The sequence below is a fragment of the Hyaena hyaena genome, unplaced genomic scaffold (assembly GCF_003009895.1).
Source record: "Hyaena hyaena isolate Hyena2069 unplaced genomic scaffold, ASM300989v1 scaffold_18, whole genome shotgun sequence".
Lineage (NCBI taxonomy): Eukaryota > Metazoa > Chordata > Mammalia > Carnivora > Hyaenidae > Hyaena > Hyaena hyaena.
Window position 1 is genome coordinate 5,621,857 of NW_024080649.1, and position 19,870 is coordinate 5,641,726.

The 19,870-nt window shown below is 50.5% G+C and overlaps 1 protein-coding gene across 1 annotated transcript; it reads right to left on the minus strand.

Annotated features, from left to right (window-relative positions):
• Window positions 1-638: 638 nt before the first annotated feature.
• On the minus strand, window positions 639-19,848 carry DHX38 (DEAH-box helicase 38). Its single transcript, XM_039221817.1, has 27 exons — window positions 19,574-19,848; window positions 17,055-17,394; window positions 16,523-16,710; window positions 15,782-15,883; window positions 14,599-14,746; window positions 14,326-14,444; window positions 14,098-14,174; window positions 13,475-13,630; window positions 12,791-12,952; window positions 12,492-12,599; window positions 12,051-12,163; window positions 10,131-10,268; window positions 9,336-9,522; window positions 9,015-9,200; window positions 8,491-8,631; window positions 8,046-8,156; window positions 7,834-7,950; window positions 7,560-7,667; window positions 6,892-7,004; window positions 5,962-6,170; window positions 5,689-5,843; window positions 5,096-5,251; window positions 4,867-5,001; window positions 4,540-4,665; window positions 3,929-4,024; window positions 2,465-2,586; window positions 639-1,129 (listed from the first exon to the last, which is right to left on the minus strand). The coding sequence occupies exons 2-27, from the start codon at window positions 17,375-17,377 to the stop codon at window positions 1,045-1,047; spliced, it is 3,681 nt and encodes a 1,226-aa protein (XP_039077748.1). The 5' UTR covers window positions 17,378-17,394; window positions 19,574-19,848; the 3' UTR covers window positions 639-1,044.
• Between the last annotated feature and the right edge of the window lie 22 nt (window positions 19,849-19,870).

Here is a 19,870-nt window from a genome sequence, read left to right on the forward strand (position 1 = left end):
CTTCTGAGCCCCAAGCCACGCCCATCAGTGATTCAGCGCTGACACAAAACCTTGCATCCAGCACACCAGGCAGAAGCCCAGCCCCAGGGGATCACAAAATAAGAACCTCGTGTGATGCAAAGGGCCAAATACCCAAAGAGCCACCTCAGCAGATATAGGCTGCTTAACAAGATAAAAGCTTAGTGATTTCAGTGCAAGGATCATCTTTTACACAAAAATCAAGCAATATTTTACACTATTTTTTGCCAACACAGCACCTTTACACACGCAGAGCAGAAACTTCTGCCATTCTGAGCAATAAAGCAGGCAACCCACCCCTGGGGAAGGGCAGAGGGCGCATGGCTACTCGCCTCCCTCCCACTTGGCCATTGGCCTGCCTCGTCCCGCCCACCAGCCTTGGGAACAACCAAGCACCCTCTGAGTTTGGCCCACCCAGTGCCCCAGGCCATTATCTGTCCCTACCAGCTGTGTCCCACCCTGCCAACCCTCTCTAAGAGGCACTGGCTGGAGAACAGAAATGAGGTGAGCTGAGGTTCTAGAAGGAGCCACCTAAAGTCAAGTCGGCATCCTGCCCATCTTATATTATTAGGCAATTTAGGGCAGCGAGGGAAAAAGGAACAGTCCAAAATGCAATAACATTTTACAAACAATAAATTTATTTCCAAATCCTGTATTATAACCAAATTACAATTCCCTGTAGGTCTATTTTGCTGCTTTACACAGAATTTTAAAAAACCATAGTCACGGCCAAGTCACTTATACACCAAGCGTCCCAGGAATGGTTTATTTGGACACAGTGGGTCTGGCCACCTCTCACTGCCCTGGCAGCTCTCGCTGCTCGGCACCCCGGCCGGCACCCCTGCACCGAGGACCTCCCACTCCCTCTGCTGTAGAGCTGGCCCCTGCAGAAGCTTCCCCCGGGGGGCCGTGATGTCCACAGACGAATGCGCGCAGATGAAAGGGTTTTGTTGGCAGGCCCCGCTGCCCTGGCCACAGGGCTCAGGACTCAACATATGCTGCGTCCTCTGCAAGGAAAGCCTCGGCTCAGAGCCCAAAGCGGGCTGGTGTGCGGCGAGGGGTCATGGGTTCTCCTTGCTCCTTCCGACCTGGAGTGTAGATCTTTGTAGACCTGGAGACACGGAAAGAGGGGTGAGGAATCACACTGCTATTCCACTCCAACCAGGATGCAGAGCAGAGCGAGGAGCCTGAGGCCTTGCTCTTTCTAACTGGTGTGTGAGCAGGCTTTGGGGCTGAAGGGTCTTCTCCCCCAGCACATTTCACCTCTGCTGCCTTCCCCTTCCTGAGGGGGAGCAGAATAACACCACCACCTGATTCTGATATCCACCAAGGACTGCTGGGAGGTAGATTTTTTTAACAAGTCCTCTCATGCCTCCCAGGTGAGCTCTGGAGGCAGTCTCCAGCCACCTTACCAGACTGCCACTCCACTTGCTAAAGAAGAACCTGGCTGGCCTTAGTCCCCAGGTCCTAGGAGGTCATCTCTAAACCATGGAGATTTCCCGAGGGATTGATGTTACACATGGTAACATCTGACAGTTTAATCTAACAAGATGACTCAGGACAAGGGCTGGCCCAGCTAGAAAGACCAACTACATGATCAGGAGGCTATACTTTGAGCCTCGTGATATCAGCTCAGCCTCTATGGAAAAGAAGCTGGAGACTGAATCAGTCACATGGATACTTACTCAACCACTGATGACAATGTAAACCCCAGTAAAGCACTGGACACTGAAGCTTCCCCGGCTGGCAATGCTCTGTGCATACTATCGCACACCAGCAGGCCAGGAGGGTGATGCAGCTCTGAGGACAGCGGGAGCTTCACATCTGGGACCATCCCAGACCTCACTCTATGCATCTCTCCTGTGGGCTGGTTCTGATTTGTTACCTTTTGCCGTAATAAAACTGTGATCTCAAACATCGTACTTTCCTGAGTTCTGTGAGTTATTGAGTGTGGGGAGAGTCCGTGCAAATCCCCAAATTTGTAGCAAGTTGATCAGAATTGAGAGGGACCTAGGGCACACCCCAAGTTCAGAGTCCGAAGTGAAGGCAGGCTTGTGGAGACCTGTGCCCTTCCCCTGTGAAGTCTGACCGAACTCCAGGCACGGCAGACACAGAAGCCCAAGACTCTCCTCCCGTCTCCACTGTGACTTCCAAGCCCTAGTTTGTCGGTAGAGCTGCAAGCCCTGCCTACTCCTCCAGCCCATCGCAGGCCTCAGGACAGCGTGACGATGACCAGGAGTGGCAGATGTATCACTGCCCCTTGAGAGTATGCCTCTCATGCCTCCACATGGCCCCAGTTAACTTCTGTCACCAGCTCAGCTCCTCACACTCAAATTTTCTTAGATCACCAGCCTGCACGGCGGCCTGTTCAGTCTATCAGGCTGGTCCCCAGAGCCTCCCAGGGGCAGGCACCAGCCCAGCCAGGGGTCCCGCGGCCGCAGCCCACCTGACACTGCCCAGGGGGCTGCGCTTCTCCTGTTCCTGTCGGCGGGCTCGCAGCTGCTCCTCAGCCAGCGCCATCTCCTCCTCCATGGCGGACGCTTCCTCTTTGGCCCGTCGGCGGTTCTCCTAGAAAAGGGAGGGGCGGGTCTTGGGGACCTCTCGACCAGCTGGTGAGAAGCCCTGTCCGCACCCACCTCCCTGCCAGAAGCCAGGTGCTGTATACACAGTGCCAGCTTCCAGAGGCGGAGCCACGTGGCTCCCTGCCCCAACGCCAAGGCCATCTTTTCTTCTGAGGCAGATTCGCGGATTCAAGACGGGCACTACACGATTCGGTCCGGACCCTGCCGTGTCTCAGCTCTCCACTCAATTCGGTAAGTACTTTCACTCTCTTACCGGGTTCACAGTGATGTCAGGGAGTACAAGAAATAGGGGAAACATGATCACCTGGCTGAGAAGAACAGATATAAGGAAGGTGTGCGCAGACCTGGTGGAGAGTATGGACAAGAGAGGAAGGAACGTCCCCACAGTCTGCAGCCCTGAAGACCATGCGGAGGTGGAGTGGCAGGAGAGAATCTCTACCAGAGGGATCAGGCAGAACCACCAACCATGCTCAGCCTCCTCAAAAGCAGGGCCACCAGCCCTATGTGCTTCCTGACAGGCTCTTGAAGTTCACAGCACCACACGCATTTGTGCATCTTTGCCCAACACGGCTGAACCTGAATCTTATCAGGCCTTTGGATTAATTACTAGTTTACAGAAAGAACATAGGATAGAGGCACAAGTTAAATGCCATCATGAAAAAGCAATCGGCAAAATACAGAAAACGGAACATCCTACAAGTGACCTGGTTTCTCCAATAAACCAGTGCCGTAATAAAGAATGAGGACAAAGCACATTCACGTACGCCAACTAACTGTAATGTTCAGATCCTGATTTGAGCAAATGAAATCATAAGAGTTTATCTTTGAGACAAATGAAAAAATACAAATAAGGAGTGGAAGATATTAAGGATTAATTCTGTTGATTGATAATAACATAAAGGTTACATCTTAAAAACCAGTCCTTCTAGAGAAGCTTACTCATCAGTGAAATAATATCAGAAATAGGTTTTAAAATTTTTTCCAGGAAAAAAAAGTCAGCGTGTGGAGAAGAGTAGGAATAAGCCAAATTAAGACTGGCCAAAGTGTTGATCATTATGGAGATTTGGTGAGGAATATATGACGGCTCCCTATACTGTTTTTTGTACTCTTGTGAATAGTTGGACTTTCAATAATAAGGTTTTTTTAAAAGCAGCTGGAGCAGATGGGAGGAAATCTACCGGACGAACCTGGCTCCATCACAGCTTTTATGTCTGAGAGAAAAGTAAGGAGGGCAGGGGTCAGACGATGACGTGCCTTCCATCCCAGGCTGACGGAAAAGTGGGTCCCACGGGCAAACAGCACCTCCATGGCAAGCGCGGGATCCTTACCTGCCGCGACTTTCCCGCCTGTTTCACACTGTAGAACATGGGGCCCAGCTCTGCCAGCCACTCTCCATCCACGGCAGTCACACACTGCATGTACTCCTGCAGGCAGAAGGGTCACAAAGTGGTGGTCACAGGAGGGCCAATGCTTTGGGCTGTCCCTCCCCAAGCAGTTCCACAATCAGGACCTACGTCGGAAGGGCCTGACCCCCAGCTCTGTGAGGCTGAAAAAGGCAGACACAAGCCTCAGACACTGGAATCGTAATCCTTTCTCCCAAATCCGTCCACGCTTGAAAAAATGCCCCCCTAATATCCAAGAAAAAAGGCCTAACCCCTCAGAGAGCCCTTCTAATAATACCAAGAGGGGTTGCTCATCACCAGCAGCAAGAAACAGACAATCCTGCTGGCACAGCCGAGGCCACTGGCATCTGAAGGTTAACTCCCTGTCAGCGTCCCCTAACCCAACTGAAAACCAATCTCTCAACTCGTCTCAAAGCAACTCTGTGGCCTCAAGTCTCCCAGGCTCAAAGCTCATACGGGAAGGCAAGGAAGGGTTACAAAGGCCCAGCCCAGCCAGGTAGGCCCACATCAAGCAAACTGCATCAGAGAAGACTCACCTTGGTGGTCATGACCAGCTCGTGATACACTATGTAGTCTGGGGTGTAGCCCATTCCGAAGAGGGAGCTGGTGGGGTGCAAGTGGCAAGGCATCCCCGTCCGGATATTCACATACTCCCCGATTCCCTAGGGAAGAGACACAACAGGTGGCCACACTAGGACAACGCTGCTCGCCTGGGCAGCCACCCTATCCCCGACCTTGACACAGGCGTTGGTGGGGAAAGCCCAGATCCACAGGACTGTGCAAGGAGAAAGCAAGAAGTCTGCACCAGTACAATTATCAGGCCAGGAAAGGGCCACAACTCCCCCAGAATCCTCTAGGCTCACCTTGAGCTTGGCTGCCTGGTGGAAATAGGCAGCACAGATACACTTCCTGACGATGTCCCAGTCAGTGCCACACGAGGCCAGGCTCATCCGCTGCTGTACCATGATGTCCTTGAGTTGAGCCCGCACTTCCCGCACCTAGAGCAGGACACAGGGCGGACAAGGATGGAGCCCTCCTTCTCCCCTCCCCGCTTCACCCCAACATCCTGCTTATCTGGGCGACTGTCCATACCTTCCGCATGGCCTTGGCATGGATGAAATGATCATTACACCAGATGGTGCTATAATTATTATTCTTCCACTGCAGGTAGACATTCAGGTAGGTCAAATGATCACTCTCGGGGACAGCAAACTTCTCCCGGATTTGATCGCTCTCCTCCTCTCGGCCCTAGGAAGGGAAAAGGACCCTAACTGTAAGCACAGGGAGTCCAGGCCCACTGCAAGGTTCCTGGAGCTTTTCACATTCTCTGTCACCTGCTTGCACATGCAGCTTCAAACACATCAGTGTGTTACCCTAACGATCCAGGGAAAATAACATAGCTTATGACAAAATACTTACTCTAAAACGTGACGGCTCAGGCCCAACTATACCAGAAGACAAATACTCCTGCAAATTTCCAAATCACCTGAGAACCACTGATCTAGCCCATGCTTTCCTCTACCCCAACCTGCTTAACAGAAAAGAGCAATAACCATTCTTTGGGAACTTGAGACTCCCATGCCTCCGTTCCATTTTAAAAGAAATCAGTCCCCTCTCACCCTTCCTCAAACTGGTAAAGCCCCTATAGCTTTGAGGAGGAGAGCAGAGCGGTCACCACTGCCCACCTTGGGCCTGTAGAAGATGGCTGGCACCGAGAGCATGGACACAATGAGCAGGATCTCGGAGCTGCAGCCCATGTCACAGGACACGATGAGCATCTTGGACAGGGCCGGGTCCAGTGGGAACTCCACCATCAGTCGCCCAGTCGAGGTCAGCCCACCTGGGAGAGGAGCAAATCCAGACATTCAGCAGACACAGTGATGTAAACAAGGAAAGAAACCGATTGCCAGAGCCCGTGAGCACCCACCCCCACCCCTCTGGCTCCTGGGCCTCGGCACCTGTGTTGTCCAGGGCCCCGAGGATCCAGAGCTGATACATGGAGTTGAGCATGTTGTCCTCAGGGGGCGGGTCCATGAAGTGGAACTGCAGCAGGTCCTGCACCCCAAGGGACTTGAGCAGCAGCACCACGTTGGCTAGGTTGGTCCTCTGGATCTCGGGCACCGTGGTCGTAAGGAGCTCGTTCTTATAGGCGCTCTGGGTGTACAGCCTGCCGGGAAGAAGACCGCGCTCTGCTATACCTACCGCTTTGGGGCCCGGCTGCCCGCGCAGAGGTCCTTGTGGTGGGTGACACAACACTACACAGGCTTTGCCCTGCACCTGTGCCCCACAGAGACCAGTAGCTGATTCATGGTTGAAAGCCATGGGCAGGGAGGGAAGTTATCATCTCTTCCCCCACCTTCCTTGTTCTCTCTGAATCCTGGGTTTCCACCCTTTCTAATCAGTCCTGCCAATTCACTCTTCTGCTGGAGTCTCCTACGTGTTTCACTTCTGGAACCAGCGAGCCTGGGACTAGATTTATGGCTCGGTTTTGTTTTCTTTATGCTCTTCTGTATTTTCTGAATTTCTGTAGTCCATACGTTACTTTTTTAAAAATCAAAAACAAAACTGCAGAAGTAAAATAGGAGCTATGATGTAATATGCTCAGACTTCGTCTCTGCAGGTCTTCCGGTGCAGGTACGTTCAACACAGCTCTGCCCAACACCGAAAGCTGCTCAGACCTCTGAGCTGCCTGGAAAGGCTCCTCCCTCAGCTCAGCAGCATATGAGAAGACCCCAAGTGGCAGCCTTACCATCAGTCCTGAGCCTTGGGGGTCCTAGGGCCAGCATCCCTCTGCTGGATCAGGGTTCAGTCCCTGCTGCCCCAGCCCAGGCTCCACACTCAGCAATCCTAGGGCTGCCCCAGAAAGCAGGCTAGCACAGGGCTCCTACCTGAAGCACTGACCTGGGCCTGTCCTGCCGGCTCGCCCTGACCTCTGGTTGGCATTGGCCTGGCTGATGGGGTAGATCTGTAGAGCATCCATGCCAATCCTGGGGTTGAAGACCTAGGAGGGGACAGTAAAGAGCTGATTAAGGACAGAGTAAGGGGCAAAGGGGAGGGAACCTTGAGACAAAGAAAGACAAACCCTGGCTGCTACAAGCACAGAGTACAGTTGTTTTAGCAAGGCAGGACAGCTATCCTTTTCCCTTATTAGGTAGGCTTCATGTCCAGTGTGGAGCCCAACACGGGGTTTGAACTCATATCCCTGAGATCAAGACCTGAGCTGAGATCACAAGTCAGTCGCTTAACCCGTACCAAGCCAGGTGCCCTGGCAGCCATCCTTTTGAAACCAGGAACCTTAAGAAATTTCCCCACAAATACCAGTTCTGTGATGTCCATGGAGTTATTAAATCATCTAACTCAGGCATTATCACAAAGATTAAGTCAATGAAGTGGATAGCAAAAACAGCACTCAAATGTTAGCCTCTTAAATACCACCACCACTTCCAAGTCCATCCCTCATGTAAGGGCTGAAGACCCAGGGCCTACCTCCCCACCTACTAAACTGAATTAGCTTCAGGTAAAGGCCCAGGGCCCTAATGCCTGTGTCTTTTCTTACCTTTAATTTGCAATAACCAGAATCAATAACAAACATGATGCCATCGACAGTCAAAGATGTCTCAGCAATGTTGGTGGCAACAATACACTTCCGAACGCCATCTGGAGCCTAGAACCAGGCAGGATGTACAAGGAGGGAAGGGCTGTAGACCCTCAGGTAGGAAAGACTCCACAGGGGAAAGAGCATACCCCACCCATGCCTCTAGGTTCTCCCTTGGGAGAATCCAGGGAGACCCAAAGGCCGGGACCCAAGACAGATGTTCCTGCTATCTCACCTTCTGGAAAATTTTGGCCTGGAGGTCAGAAGGCAGCTGGGAGTAGATGGGCAGCACAGCCAAGGCAGGTGCATTCTCCAGTTCCTCCAGATGTTCCACAATCTGGTCTGAGGTCACCTAAGGGCACAGAGAGGAGCCATGAGATACCAGAGCCCTAAACTCTCCTACACAGGATCCTACCCACTGATCATAGTCATGACCAAGGCACGCACCTCGATGTCCTCTTGGCCAGGCATAAAGATAAGGATGTCCCCGGGGGCCCCCGACAGGTGGACCTGTAAGGACTGCTTCACCGCGGCCTCCACGTAATCCTCCTGCGGCGTCTGCAACACCAGTCAGAGACATGGTCAGAGGGAAGCATCAAGGGAAATGCAGGCTGCACACCCCTCAAGAACTGGTGGCCAGTCACGGTGTAGGGATAGATCCAGTGGACTTTCAGGGCAACAGATGGGCCCGACTGCCCTCCCTGGGCCGCGCACTGCTGCTCTAACAAAAGAATAAAACTAGATCTCCCCCGGAATACAGTCCTTTTGTGTCTCAGCCTTAGAGCTACAGGCTGCTCCACCTGCCCCATGTAACCCCAAAACCTTTCCCAGCTCGCCCTCTAAGTGGCTTCTCATCAGAGGTCAGAACTGGTTCAAAAAGGAGGCCTAGTACCTTGCTGAAAAGAATGTCAACAGGGAAGGTACGACCAGGGATGTGGAAGATGGGAACATTCCCGAAAAAGGCAGCAAATTTCTCTGCATCCATAGTGGCCGATGTGACAATGAGCTTCAGGTCTGAGCGCCGAGCCACCACCTAAGAGAAGAGGTCAATCCGAGGCTTCCCCATAGATTTGGAACCCTTGGCTCCCACCCTCCAGTCTCATCAACATTACTCCTAGATGAAACAGGCTGAAGCAGACAGACCGGCACGTTAGATTCCTAAGAGTCCTGAGGACCGAACCCATAGAGCCATGGCCAAGAGAACCAGGATCTCTCAGCTGAGCAAGAACAGAGTCAACGACAACTCAGGTCTCAACCTGGCAACCTGGAGGCCTCAGAAAACTCGAGCCTCTCAGAGAGCTTCTCCACTCCCCCAGGCAAGACCCCAGCCCACCTGAAGCACCTTGGTCACAAACTACCAATAAGGCACGCATCAAAGCCCCACAGGCGCAGACAGACCATGCCCACCGTCCTCACCTCCCGCAGCAGCCCAAAGAGCACGTCGGTGTTGAGGGAGCGCTCGTGGGCCTCGTCCATGATGATGGCGCTATAGTGATCCAGGTCTGCTTCCCGGAGGGACTCCCTGAGCAGGATCCCATCGGTCATGTATTTGATCAAGGTGTTCTCTGAAGTGCAGTCTTCAAAGCGGATGGCATAACCCACCTGAAGGTCAGGGAGAGACGGCTCAGAAGCTCTGGGCCCCAGCTCACCACCAGCATACCCCGTGCCAGGCCCAGGCCTGAGCAGGTCAACTCAAAAGGACAGAAGCTGTATAGCTCAGCCCTGATGCCCACTCACCTCCTCACCAAGGTTTCCCCCCATTTCTTCACTGACTCTCTTGGCCACTGACATGGCAGCCACACGCCGAGGCTGGGTGCACCCAATCATCCCATAGTCCGTGTAACCATCTTCATGTAAGTACTGTGTCAGCTGGGTGGTCTTACCGCTCCCCGTCTCTCCAACCACAATCACGATGCTGTTATCTCTACAAGGGAGAGAAGACGAAGGGAAAATCAGGCCAGAGGGATGGCCACCTCCGATCCTCCGACAAGACGCTGCTGCCTCCTATGCCCATGTGTGGCTATCCAAGGAGCATGACTGCTTAAAGGCGGATTGCCCTGGGAAAACAGTCCTGAACCGAGACACCCCCACAATGTCTAGAAGATGGTAAGGTTTAGGGGCATCTAGGTGGCTCATCTGGTTAAGCATCTAAGTCTTCGTTTCAGCTCAGGTCATGATCTCACTGTTTGTGAGATCAAGCCCCACATCAGGCTCTGCGTGGACAGCACAGAGCCTGCATGAGATTCTCTCTTTCTCGCTGCCCCTTACCTGCCCGTGCCCCCTGCCTCTCTCAAAATAAACAGATAAAACATTAAAAAAAAAGATGGTGAGGTTTAAACAAATGAAATACAACAAAATAACGCCATCTTGCTTATTACTTCAAGCAAAGTAGCCCAGAGTACCCAGGTCAGATAAGAAAAAATTCCTTCCCTTCTCCACCAGATGCAATGGCCCAAAGTAAAAGAGCTGCTGAGTAAACGCAAGGGATCCAAGGGACACCCAAGTCAACACTGGAATTCTCCAGCAAGTTACCTGATAATAGTGAGTAGCTCCTGCTGTACAGCAAAGATGGGCAGGTACTGCCTTTGCTCCAGAATTGACTTCTTTTTGGCAAATTCGCTGCTCGCTTCACTCTTTTTCTTCATGTGATCCGCAAACTTCTGCTCCGTCCTGAGAACACACGGCAGCCTAAGCACCCTACACGATTTCCCACACTGTTCTTCCTGTCTGGGTTACTGCCCTTCTTCCTACACCCAAGAACAAGAACCACCCCAACAAGATGCAAGAAATCTTTGGGACACTAGATCAGACAGGTGACCCAAGATGCTTCTCCTCTCCTCTGGCCTAAGGGACTAGAACTGTGGTCTGAGAATCCACCATCCAAAACATACCCAACATTCCCAGGGCAAAGAGAGCTAAGCATGACTCAGAGTTCAGGTCGGCAAATGAGCCAGTTCTCTGCCCCCAAAAGCTCAACCAGCAGAGGAGCTGAGATCACCAGGTCATTATCTTGTACAGAATACCCTTGGGCAATTTCGGCACAACACTCAATGCTCGAAAGGCTAAAAGGAGGAGTCACGGCTGCAGAGTCCTGACAGGGGTCAAACCTCCTTTCTCCTCCTGGCAGGACGGCATGGTCTGTAAAGCTTCATTTTCAAAGAATTGTGAGAACAAAAAGTCCCACTTAGTAGTGATCTCCAGCTTCTACTAAAGCACACAAATACCTGACACATGCACGTGACACGGCTAGACTCAAAAGCACTATGTAATTTCCCCAAGACTGCGGAGGAAAGAGAGAGCGCTTCCGTGTTGCTGGTGGGTGTCCACGTCTGCCGCCTACCACTCTCCCAGAGAGACCTGTCCCCCTTCAGACCTCCCCCACACCCTGTCAGCCTTCCTATTCTAATTTCTCCATCATTCCCGGTCAGCTAACAATTAATGTCTATGGGATTACATTAAGAAACTAACAAAGACTGACCAACAGTACTGACTTCTCATTTGGGTTATTTCTCAGAGGGGTAAAGGAAATTAGTCACTCAGATCCCAGCTCAGTAAGACTTGCATATGTTCAAAGAATGAGATTTAGGAGGGACATTTGAGTGCAGCCATCTACCCAACATGGGACCCCTAAGAGGCAGCTATGTGCCATCTGCTTAAATACCTCTATAAACAGGGAAGCCACTCCCTGATAAAAACAATCTTTTCTATTTTCAATTTTTTTTTAACATTTATTTATTTTTGAGAATCAGAGTACAAGTGGGAGAGGGGCAGAGAAAGAGGGAGATACAGAATCTGAAGCAAGCTCCAGGCTCTGAGCTGTCTGCACTGAGCCCAACGTGGGGCTTGAACCCATGAACCATGAGATCACGACCTGAGCCAAAGTAAGACACTTAACCAACTGAGCCACCCAGGTGCCCTTCTATTTTCAAACCACTGTTAAAAGTGGTTCTTTCTTCCATTAAACTGAAATCTAAGGGGGCAAAGCCCACCTCCCAACACTGAATGTCAGAAGAGCACTTTAGCACCATGACTAAGACACCAGGTCACCAGGCTCCAAAGCTACACTGTCTGGGTCTGAGCATCACTCCATTTACAGCTGGGTGACCTCAAACAAGTTACTTAAGCTCCCTAGGCCTGCACACGAGAAACAGGACGGAGAGCACCTATCTCGTGGGATTGTCATGAGAATTCGGTGAATATCTATAAGGCATTTAATGCCAGCAGGCACCAAGGTCACTCCTATAGCAGTAGCGGTGGTGATAGCAAGAATAATATCCAGGACAAGCTGAAGATGGTAGGAGAGAAACCAGGAGGAAGGGACCAGAAGAGAATAGAAGACCCAAAGTGACCCAATTTTCCTGTTCACGAGCCACAAATTCCATCAGTTCCCCAGCAAGTGTCCTTGAGGGCCCCAGGCTCAGGAGACGGCCCACTGCTGACCAAGACTCCTACCTATAGTCCACTTTACCGTCTTCTGTCAAAGCTTTATCTGGCTCTTCCTCTTTTTTGACACCCATTATATCTCCCAGCTTGGTTCCAGCCAGTTCCCAGTGTTTGTGTTGAGCCTAGAGAAATATACAAAAAGTCGGCTCCATTGTGTAACATGACTGTGGTCAATGGAAAACCAATCCCACTTGAAAAGGAGGCTCCATCTAGCAGGTGATAAATTCCCACAGGGCCACGGTGGCCCAGCGCCCACATGCCCTTCTTCTACCCCAAGCCATCAGAGCATCAGGCCCTGAGGTTCTCTTAATGGGGGCCTTGGTGGAGGAACACGAAGCCCTCCTCCAACAACTGGTTCTTGCTCTGTGAGGGTCCTCTAACTTCCAAGAGGAACTCTACCCGTGAAGTCTCATACAATTTCTCCCCAACCCCAAAGGACAAGAAACCAACCTTCTTGCGTTCCTTCTGTTCCCTGTGCTTCCGCACTGTTTGACTGCCTTTCCGGGCAATTATGGCCAGGTCAGAAGTGGCATCCTTGACTGGAATCACAGGCTCTGGCTGTAGAAGGTTGGGGAAAAAGGAATTCTCCACTGATCATTAACCTCAACAAGAGGGACCACTTCATGACAACCCTAGTAAATGAAAGGATTTCCATCCTGTTGGGGTGGGGGCTTTTTTTTCCCTCTTTTTTCCCCTTTCTCAGCTCAGTTCTATCTGAGCTTTCTTCTCTCAGGCCCCAGAGGCCTCACCTGCTTGGTGAAGACGATGCGCCCATCAAGGAAGGGAGGGACCAGGTTGTGCACCATCAGATGCACCTTGGCTGCACTGTCCTCCTCAAAGTCCTCGTCCACCTCTAGCCGATGGACCACCCCGCTGGTGAGCATGCGGTTGGTCTCCCAGCGCTCGTTGTCCTGCGAGGACACAACAGGGGGCCATGCTCAGAATGCAATCACCAGCCATCCTGAAAGGTCACCGGGCGAGTCCACACATCAAGTCCTGAGAGAAGGGCCACGGGAGGCCAGGGCCGCAGATGAGTCACAGGCTTCTGTACCCTGCAGCTCCTAAGAAGAGTCACTGATCCCAAACCACCAGCGGTATTTTTTCCAAGCAGCAGCCCTTTATATGTGAGTCAGAACCTCTACACGGACAAATGGCGAGTGTCCCCGACCCCACGCAGACACACAACATAGAGCAGGTCACACCCTACCACTTCCCATCCCAGCGCCCCTCAAGGAAGGAGTAAAAGAGAAAGAGGTTAGGAGACAACCACGGAAAGGCTCCACGCCCACCCTCCTCCGACTCCAGAGGCACAGTGACACTTGGTACTTCAGCGACAAGAGGCCAGCTGTGCTGCCACCATGGGCACGAGGTCTGCACTTCTCCCACATGCCCAACACCAGCTGGGTCCACCCCTGCTACCCTCAGCAGCCCACCTCATTGATCTGCCTCCGCTGAGCCGAAATGCGCTTCTGCTTCTGTTTATGCAGGTGCTGCTCCCGCCGCCTCACGTAGTCCTCGGACGAGTAGGCCAGGGGGTTGTGGAACTCATCGTATCCCTCATCCATCATGTACCAGTCCCGGTCAGCTTGCTGCAGCGAGAGACAGAGCAGTGAGAACAAGGGACAGAGCGAGTCTACGTGCAAGACAAGACCAGAGGCGAGGTGTCTGGTGAGACGTCACTGGTGCGGTGGAGCAATGCTTGTGGGAGGTGCAGGAACAAGACCACCCTGCTCTAGGACGAGCCATGCGGAGGGGAGAGGCAGGGAAGGACTCGATGGCCACCCATCGTGACAGCACTTCTTACATTCACCACACGGTGGCACCAACGCTTAACTAAAACAGGTCTGCCCTGCATCAGGTGAAAACTTTCACCTAGGAGCCTGCGCTTCCTGAGAGACTCCAGGGCTTCAGGACTGAATAGGGCTCGGCTCTGGAGACTGCCCAGTGCTGACTACCCTCATGGAAGTCCAATTCCACTAGAGCGTCACTCGTGGCCCATTCACCGGCGGAGGTCCACCACCCCTCGTTCAGAGCCTCAAAGACGTAAGGTTTTTACCCTCTGGTCATCTTCCCACTGTTGCCGTTCCTCTTCTGTGTCAAATGAAATTCCTTCTTCACCATCCTCCCGTCTTCCTGAAGGAGGACACGTAGCAGGTCAGTCCAAACGGCCCCGGTGGCCACCAAGAGCCCCGCAAAGCCGCACAGCTCCAGAAGCCCAGCTTTGCTCAGCCTCCCTGGGACGACTGCTCCTACTTCCCTGTCCCCTCCCCACACCCTGCCTTACCTCGGCCCCTGGACAGACGGGGCGTGGACCCCAAGTGTCTCCGGTCATCGGCCCACTCGTTATATTTGTAGGATGGAGTTGGCAGAGGTGTGTCATCTGAGTACCTGCTCCTCACAGACCTGGGAGACGGCACAACCAGCATCACTAAGTCACTAAGCTGAGACATGTTCCCCAGCTGCCATCTGCTCCCCCAGCCCAGGTTGCTTTGCCCTCATCACTTCTACCCTTTGCCACCCACCAAGAGAAACTGGGCTGCTCTGCCCAGAACATCACCTATCGCGATCTCGACTGGACTGCCGATGGCTCCGCTCGGAATCTCGATAGGAAGGTGTCGGGGAGGGTGACTCCCACTGCGAGCGCCTTGAGGAGCCGTAGCCACTGTCCTCTTCCTCCCAGGTAGACCTTGAAGGGGTAGCTGCATCTGGGGCCACAGAGAACACATCCAGGGAAACCTCCAACTTAACCATGACACAGCTCAAGGCTATCAGCCAAAAGTTAATTCCCCAAATTTCTTTCTTTCACTGTTGACAGACTTTACACCGACTTGTAACAGGTAAGACAATCTCGACAGTTTTTTAGGATACCTGGACTTTAATGGGCCAGTTTTCTTGTGTTTATAACATTTTTCTTGGTTTTTTTTGTTTTTTTTTTTAAATGTTTATTTATTTCTAGGAGACAGAGAGAGAGACAGCCTGAGCAGGGGAGGGTCAGAGACAGAGGGAGTCACAGACTGAAACAGGCTCCAGGCTCTGAGCTGGCAGTCAGCACAGAGCCTGATGCGGGGCCCAAACCCACGAACCGTGAAATCATGACCTAAGCGAAAGTCGGACGCTTAACCAACTAAGCCACCCAGGCACCCCTCTTGGTTTTTTTTTTTTAACGTGTGTTTACAACACCCTAAGGAATATCCAATTTCTCTCAGCAAACATACTCCTCTTGAATATAAATAATTCTTTTTTTAAGTTTATTTATTTTGAGAGAGTGTATGTTGTGTGTGCACAAATGGGAGAGGGGAGAGAGACAAAAAGAGAGAGAGAGACAGAGAGAAAGAATCTCAGGCAGGCTCCATACTGCCAAGACAGAGAACAAGATGGGGCTCGATCTTATCCATGAACTGTAAGATCATGACCTGAGCCAAAGTCGGATGCTTAACTAACTAAGCCGCCCAGGTGCCTCTAAATAATTCTTTTTAATAAATACTTCTGTTACCCAGCTCCCTATTCTTTCCTGACATTTGGAAAACCAGCCATTCAGCCAACCAGCCTATCAACTTACAGGAGCATATCCATCTCAACAGGGAGGTCCAGGGCCTTCCCACCTAACTCAGAACCAAGTATTCCAAGAAGATCATGGTGGAATGGGCAGTTTTGACTCTGCCCACAGCAAATCAACTGAGGACGCTGCCTTTTATACACTTGACCCCTGACAAATTAGCACAAGAAACAGCTCAGTCTACCTTTAGGTCGGTGTCTCGGGCTCTCAGGTTCATTTCTTCTGCTGCGCTCTGACCCTCCATCCCGCTCAGATCTGCTGCTGTGTCTGCTTCTGTCCCGCTCATCTGTTAAGAGCCACGTGAAGAGCTTAGAAAATATGTGTCCCATCCTAACTTCCACCCGTCTTCACCCTAGAGAAAGGACAGGCCTTCCCACTCACTCACAGGTGCAACCTGCACTGTTCTAATGCGATCCATGGGCTCCTGAAACTCACATATCCCCATTCTTTCAAGGGAAAAATTAGTTACTGGCTACAAAGTTTCAAACTCACAGTAACAGTTATTTTCCTGCAAGAATTCAAAAAACAATAGTTATAAGTCTACAGTGAATAGCTACTAATAGTTAGTAGTCTATAAGCTACAAAACTTAAACGATACTGAGCAAAGCCAGCACTGGATTTTATGTCTAGCTTTGCTCAACAGCACTGCCCTTTCTCTATCACTGACACTACTGTAAATTCTGGTTTCTTATACACCCTGCCTGTTAACACCTTTATCACCAATTTTCATAATTAATCAAGAACCACGCATTCAGGCAAAGCAGCAATGCTGCAAATGACAGTTCTTAAATTATCCCCAACCCCAACCCCATCAACACCAGCAGGGCTCCCTAATTATTGGGCATTGGAAAAACTCCTGCAACAGGAAAGAGGCTGACATGTTCAAACGCTTATTGGGCCATAGGAACTATGCTGGGCCGGTTACCTCTGTCTCTCTTCCGGTCAGAGTCTCGATCCCGTGATCTCTCTTTCTTCCGATCCTTTTCTTCTTTGGACGAGGCATAGACACCATGTTCCCGCCGCTCCCGCTCTCTCTGCCGACTGCGTTCCCAAAACTCTTCACTCACACCACCAGGATGGGATGGAGTCTCTACCCGAGCAGATCGATAATGCCTGAAACAAGGAGGGTAACTGGTAAAAGGCCCTTCCAGAGGAGAAAGACCTTGCCGCCAAAACGGGGCTGCTGGGTGACATGTCCTTTTCCAACTAATCTCCCTGCAGGCTTACTTATCACAACAACCAGGCATTTCTAACCTCCATGCTCTACTCTTTAGTCACCTCTGAATGCTCCCCATGCATCTGAAGAAAATACCACTTCCTATCTACTTCAATATTACAAAATCAAATAAAATCATAAAAGTCTGTATGTCCAACAAGAAAACAGAAATAAACAAGGGATGTTATTCCCTGGCCTCCATTCTCATTCCCTTTTGGTCAACCCATCCATAAGGCTTTACCTGTCTTTTCGGCTGTGTCGGCCAGCTTGGTCGCCATCCTCCTCCTCAGCATCTCTCTGGTCATCCTTGCTCTCTTCCCAGTCCTTGTAGGAAGAGATTCTGGACTTCTTCTTGTCCTCCCCATCGTCCTTCTCCTCTCGCTCCCTTCGTTTCAGGGAAGCCAACAAGTCCAGTCCCAGCAAGGAAGGGCGGGGGGCAGGGGCCTTGAAGACATGCTGCTCACTGGCCGCACTTTTGGTCTTGCAAATAAGACCGCCAACCTGAGAGTCCAGATCAGTGCCTTCCAATCGATGGATCGAGGCATCCTCGCTGGTGTCCTCCATGACAGGCTCTGGGACTTCTGTGGAAGGAAGACAACCCGTTTTGTATTGGATACACAAGGAGGAAAGGTGCAGCTCTGCCACATCCCAGGATAACTGTACTTATAGGGATATTCAGGGAGTTAACCTCCCCACCAAGACCAGGATTTGCTTACCTACCTCTTGCCAAGATCTTTCCATTATGTCAATGACAATCTCAAAAGATCCTCCTACTCCCACCCCAATACACATCAGAAACAGAGACCCACATTCACGCACCCACCAAACACTGGGATCCAAGAGGGTACCAGCCAGGCAGTACCTATACTAAGGACACTTAACTAGAACATGATGGCATCTAGAAAGCGACTGTAGGGGAAATACCACTAGATTTGAAGTCAGAATCCTCAATTAGAGTACAAGCTTTTGACATGTTCTCCTTGTACTAGAAGCAGTTAACTTAATATTTGGTCAGGCTTAATTTCTATATCTGTGAAACAGAAATACTTTTTGCTTTACTTAGTCCGTGGAGTTACTATGAGAAATAAAGTGTACGTGAAAGCTCTCTGTAACCATAAGGCTGTACGTAAAAGTAACTGTTACGTTATTCTATTTGCTATGCTACTCTATACTAATTGAGGCTCAACATTTTCTAAATGAGTTATTCTACCTCTCCGGCCCTTTAAACTACAGATCCAGCAAAGTAGGCATGCTGAGGTATAAGGCTACCATATACTACGTGATCCATACACTAGGGAGTTTTTTGGACCACATGTGTTTTGTAGAAAAGAATTACCTCACAGCAGTTGGAATCTGTTTAATAACAATCCGTGTTCACCAAAAATACTGATGAGAAACACAAGGTTATGAAATGGTGTTCCCAAAAAGTATTAAGGTGATTATAAGATTTTCTGACACTCAACAAATTCCTCTTTACTTCCCATACACACCATCCACTTATAAACATACACTGATTCTAGGTGCTTGGATAATTTTCCTCTTTCAACAAGTCAGTGAAGCAAAGGAACTGTCAAGGTGTAGGGTACCACCAGAATCCAGGATGTTTTGCCCAGTTCTAATTAACATGAACAGCTCTATAGAGAAATTTTGTCAAATATAATATCAACACAGACACAAGAGTTGCATTTTGAAAAATGCCATCAGACATGGAGGAGGGCACTTGTTGGGATGAGCACTGGGTGTTACATGGAAACTAACTTGACAATACACTATATTAAAAAGAAAGAGAAAGAAGGAAGGAAGGAAGGAAGGAAGGAAGGAAAGAAAGAAAGAAAGGGAAAAGAAAAGGAAGAAAGGAAGGAAGGAAGGAAATGCCATTAGGCATAGGAGAAAAGACGGAGTTGCATATTGGTGACATCTGTGTGCATATGAAGAAATCTAAACAGTAAGATAAGCATATATATGCTATGCGCAACAGCAGTATGAACTAAAAATTATACCCCTAGGATGCTGAAGAGAACCTTACTACAGCCAGTGCCTAGTGAAATAAATGGTGAATAAATGGATGAATGAACTTAAACTGATTAATGGAAAACAGGAAACGAAACACATCTAGAGACAGCAAAGGAAGATCCCAACAGCACAAGACAAGGAGTCTCACAAGACATAACTAGCTGCTGAGAACAAATAAGGAGTTAAGGGGCTGGGTTGTGGAGAATGATTAATGGCAAAGAAGCCAAGTAGGAATGGAAAAACAATTTAGAAAAACTAGATTTACTCATTAAACAATTTTTCATTGAATACCTTCTGTGAGCCAATCACTGTTCTAGGCAATAGGAATAGAAGAAGAAGAAAACAGACAAGAAATCCCGCCCTCTTGGAGTCCACATTCTAGTAGAGGAGATCGCCTACTAAAGATACCACTATGACACAGAAGAGAAAAACACAAGGAGCCCTACTTAGGCTCGGCCTTTGCCCCGGAGGGGGCCAATGCAGAGGCCTAAAGAAGGGTACAGGGTAACCCCTGGGCAGCATCCCTGGACCACAGGCCCCGCCAGGCAGCAGGATCTGATCAGATCAAGGAGAAAGGACGGGACAGGCCGGACCGGCGCAGGATCCCGAGGGTGAGAAAGGCAAGCTAGGTGACAGGAACGAGACTTTGCAAACCCGGACCGGAACCTGAGCGAAGAACCCGTATCTGCCGCTTGGAGCTGCCATAATTGGCGAAGGGCAGGTCAGGAAGAAAGAAGGGACACTCACCTCACCAAACCCGACTCTTGGGATCTCGTGTCCCAGATTCTGAGGCGCCGGCACCGCCGCCCCTCACTCAAACCGCCTTAGACGTCCAACCCCAAACCTTGAGCGCAGCCATTATTGTCCCATAATAACCTGCGAGATCCCCTCTATCCCTCCAAAGATAACCATCGAGAGCAGCCCGGAAACCGTCAATTCCTGGCGCCAAGTGTGCGATAGAAAGCAACCAACGCTAGAGTATCCTCCTCTGGGGCCCTGATCAGAGACATTTCCGAGTCTCATCGCGACCAATCATAGTCTGAG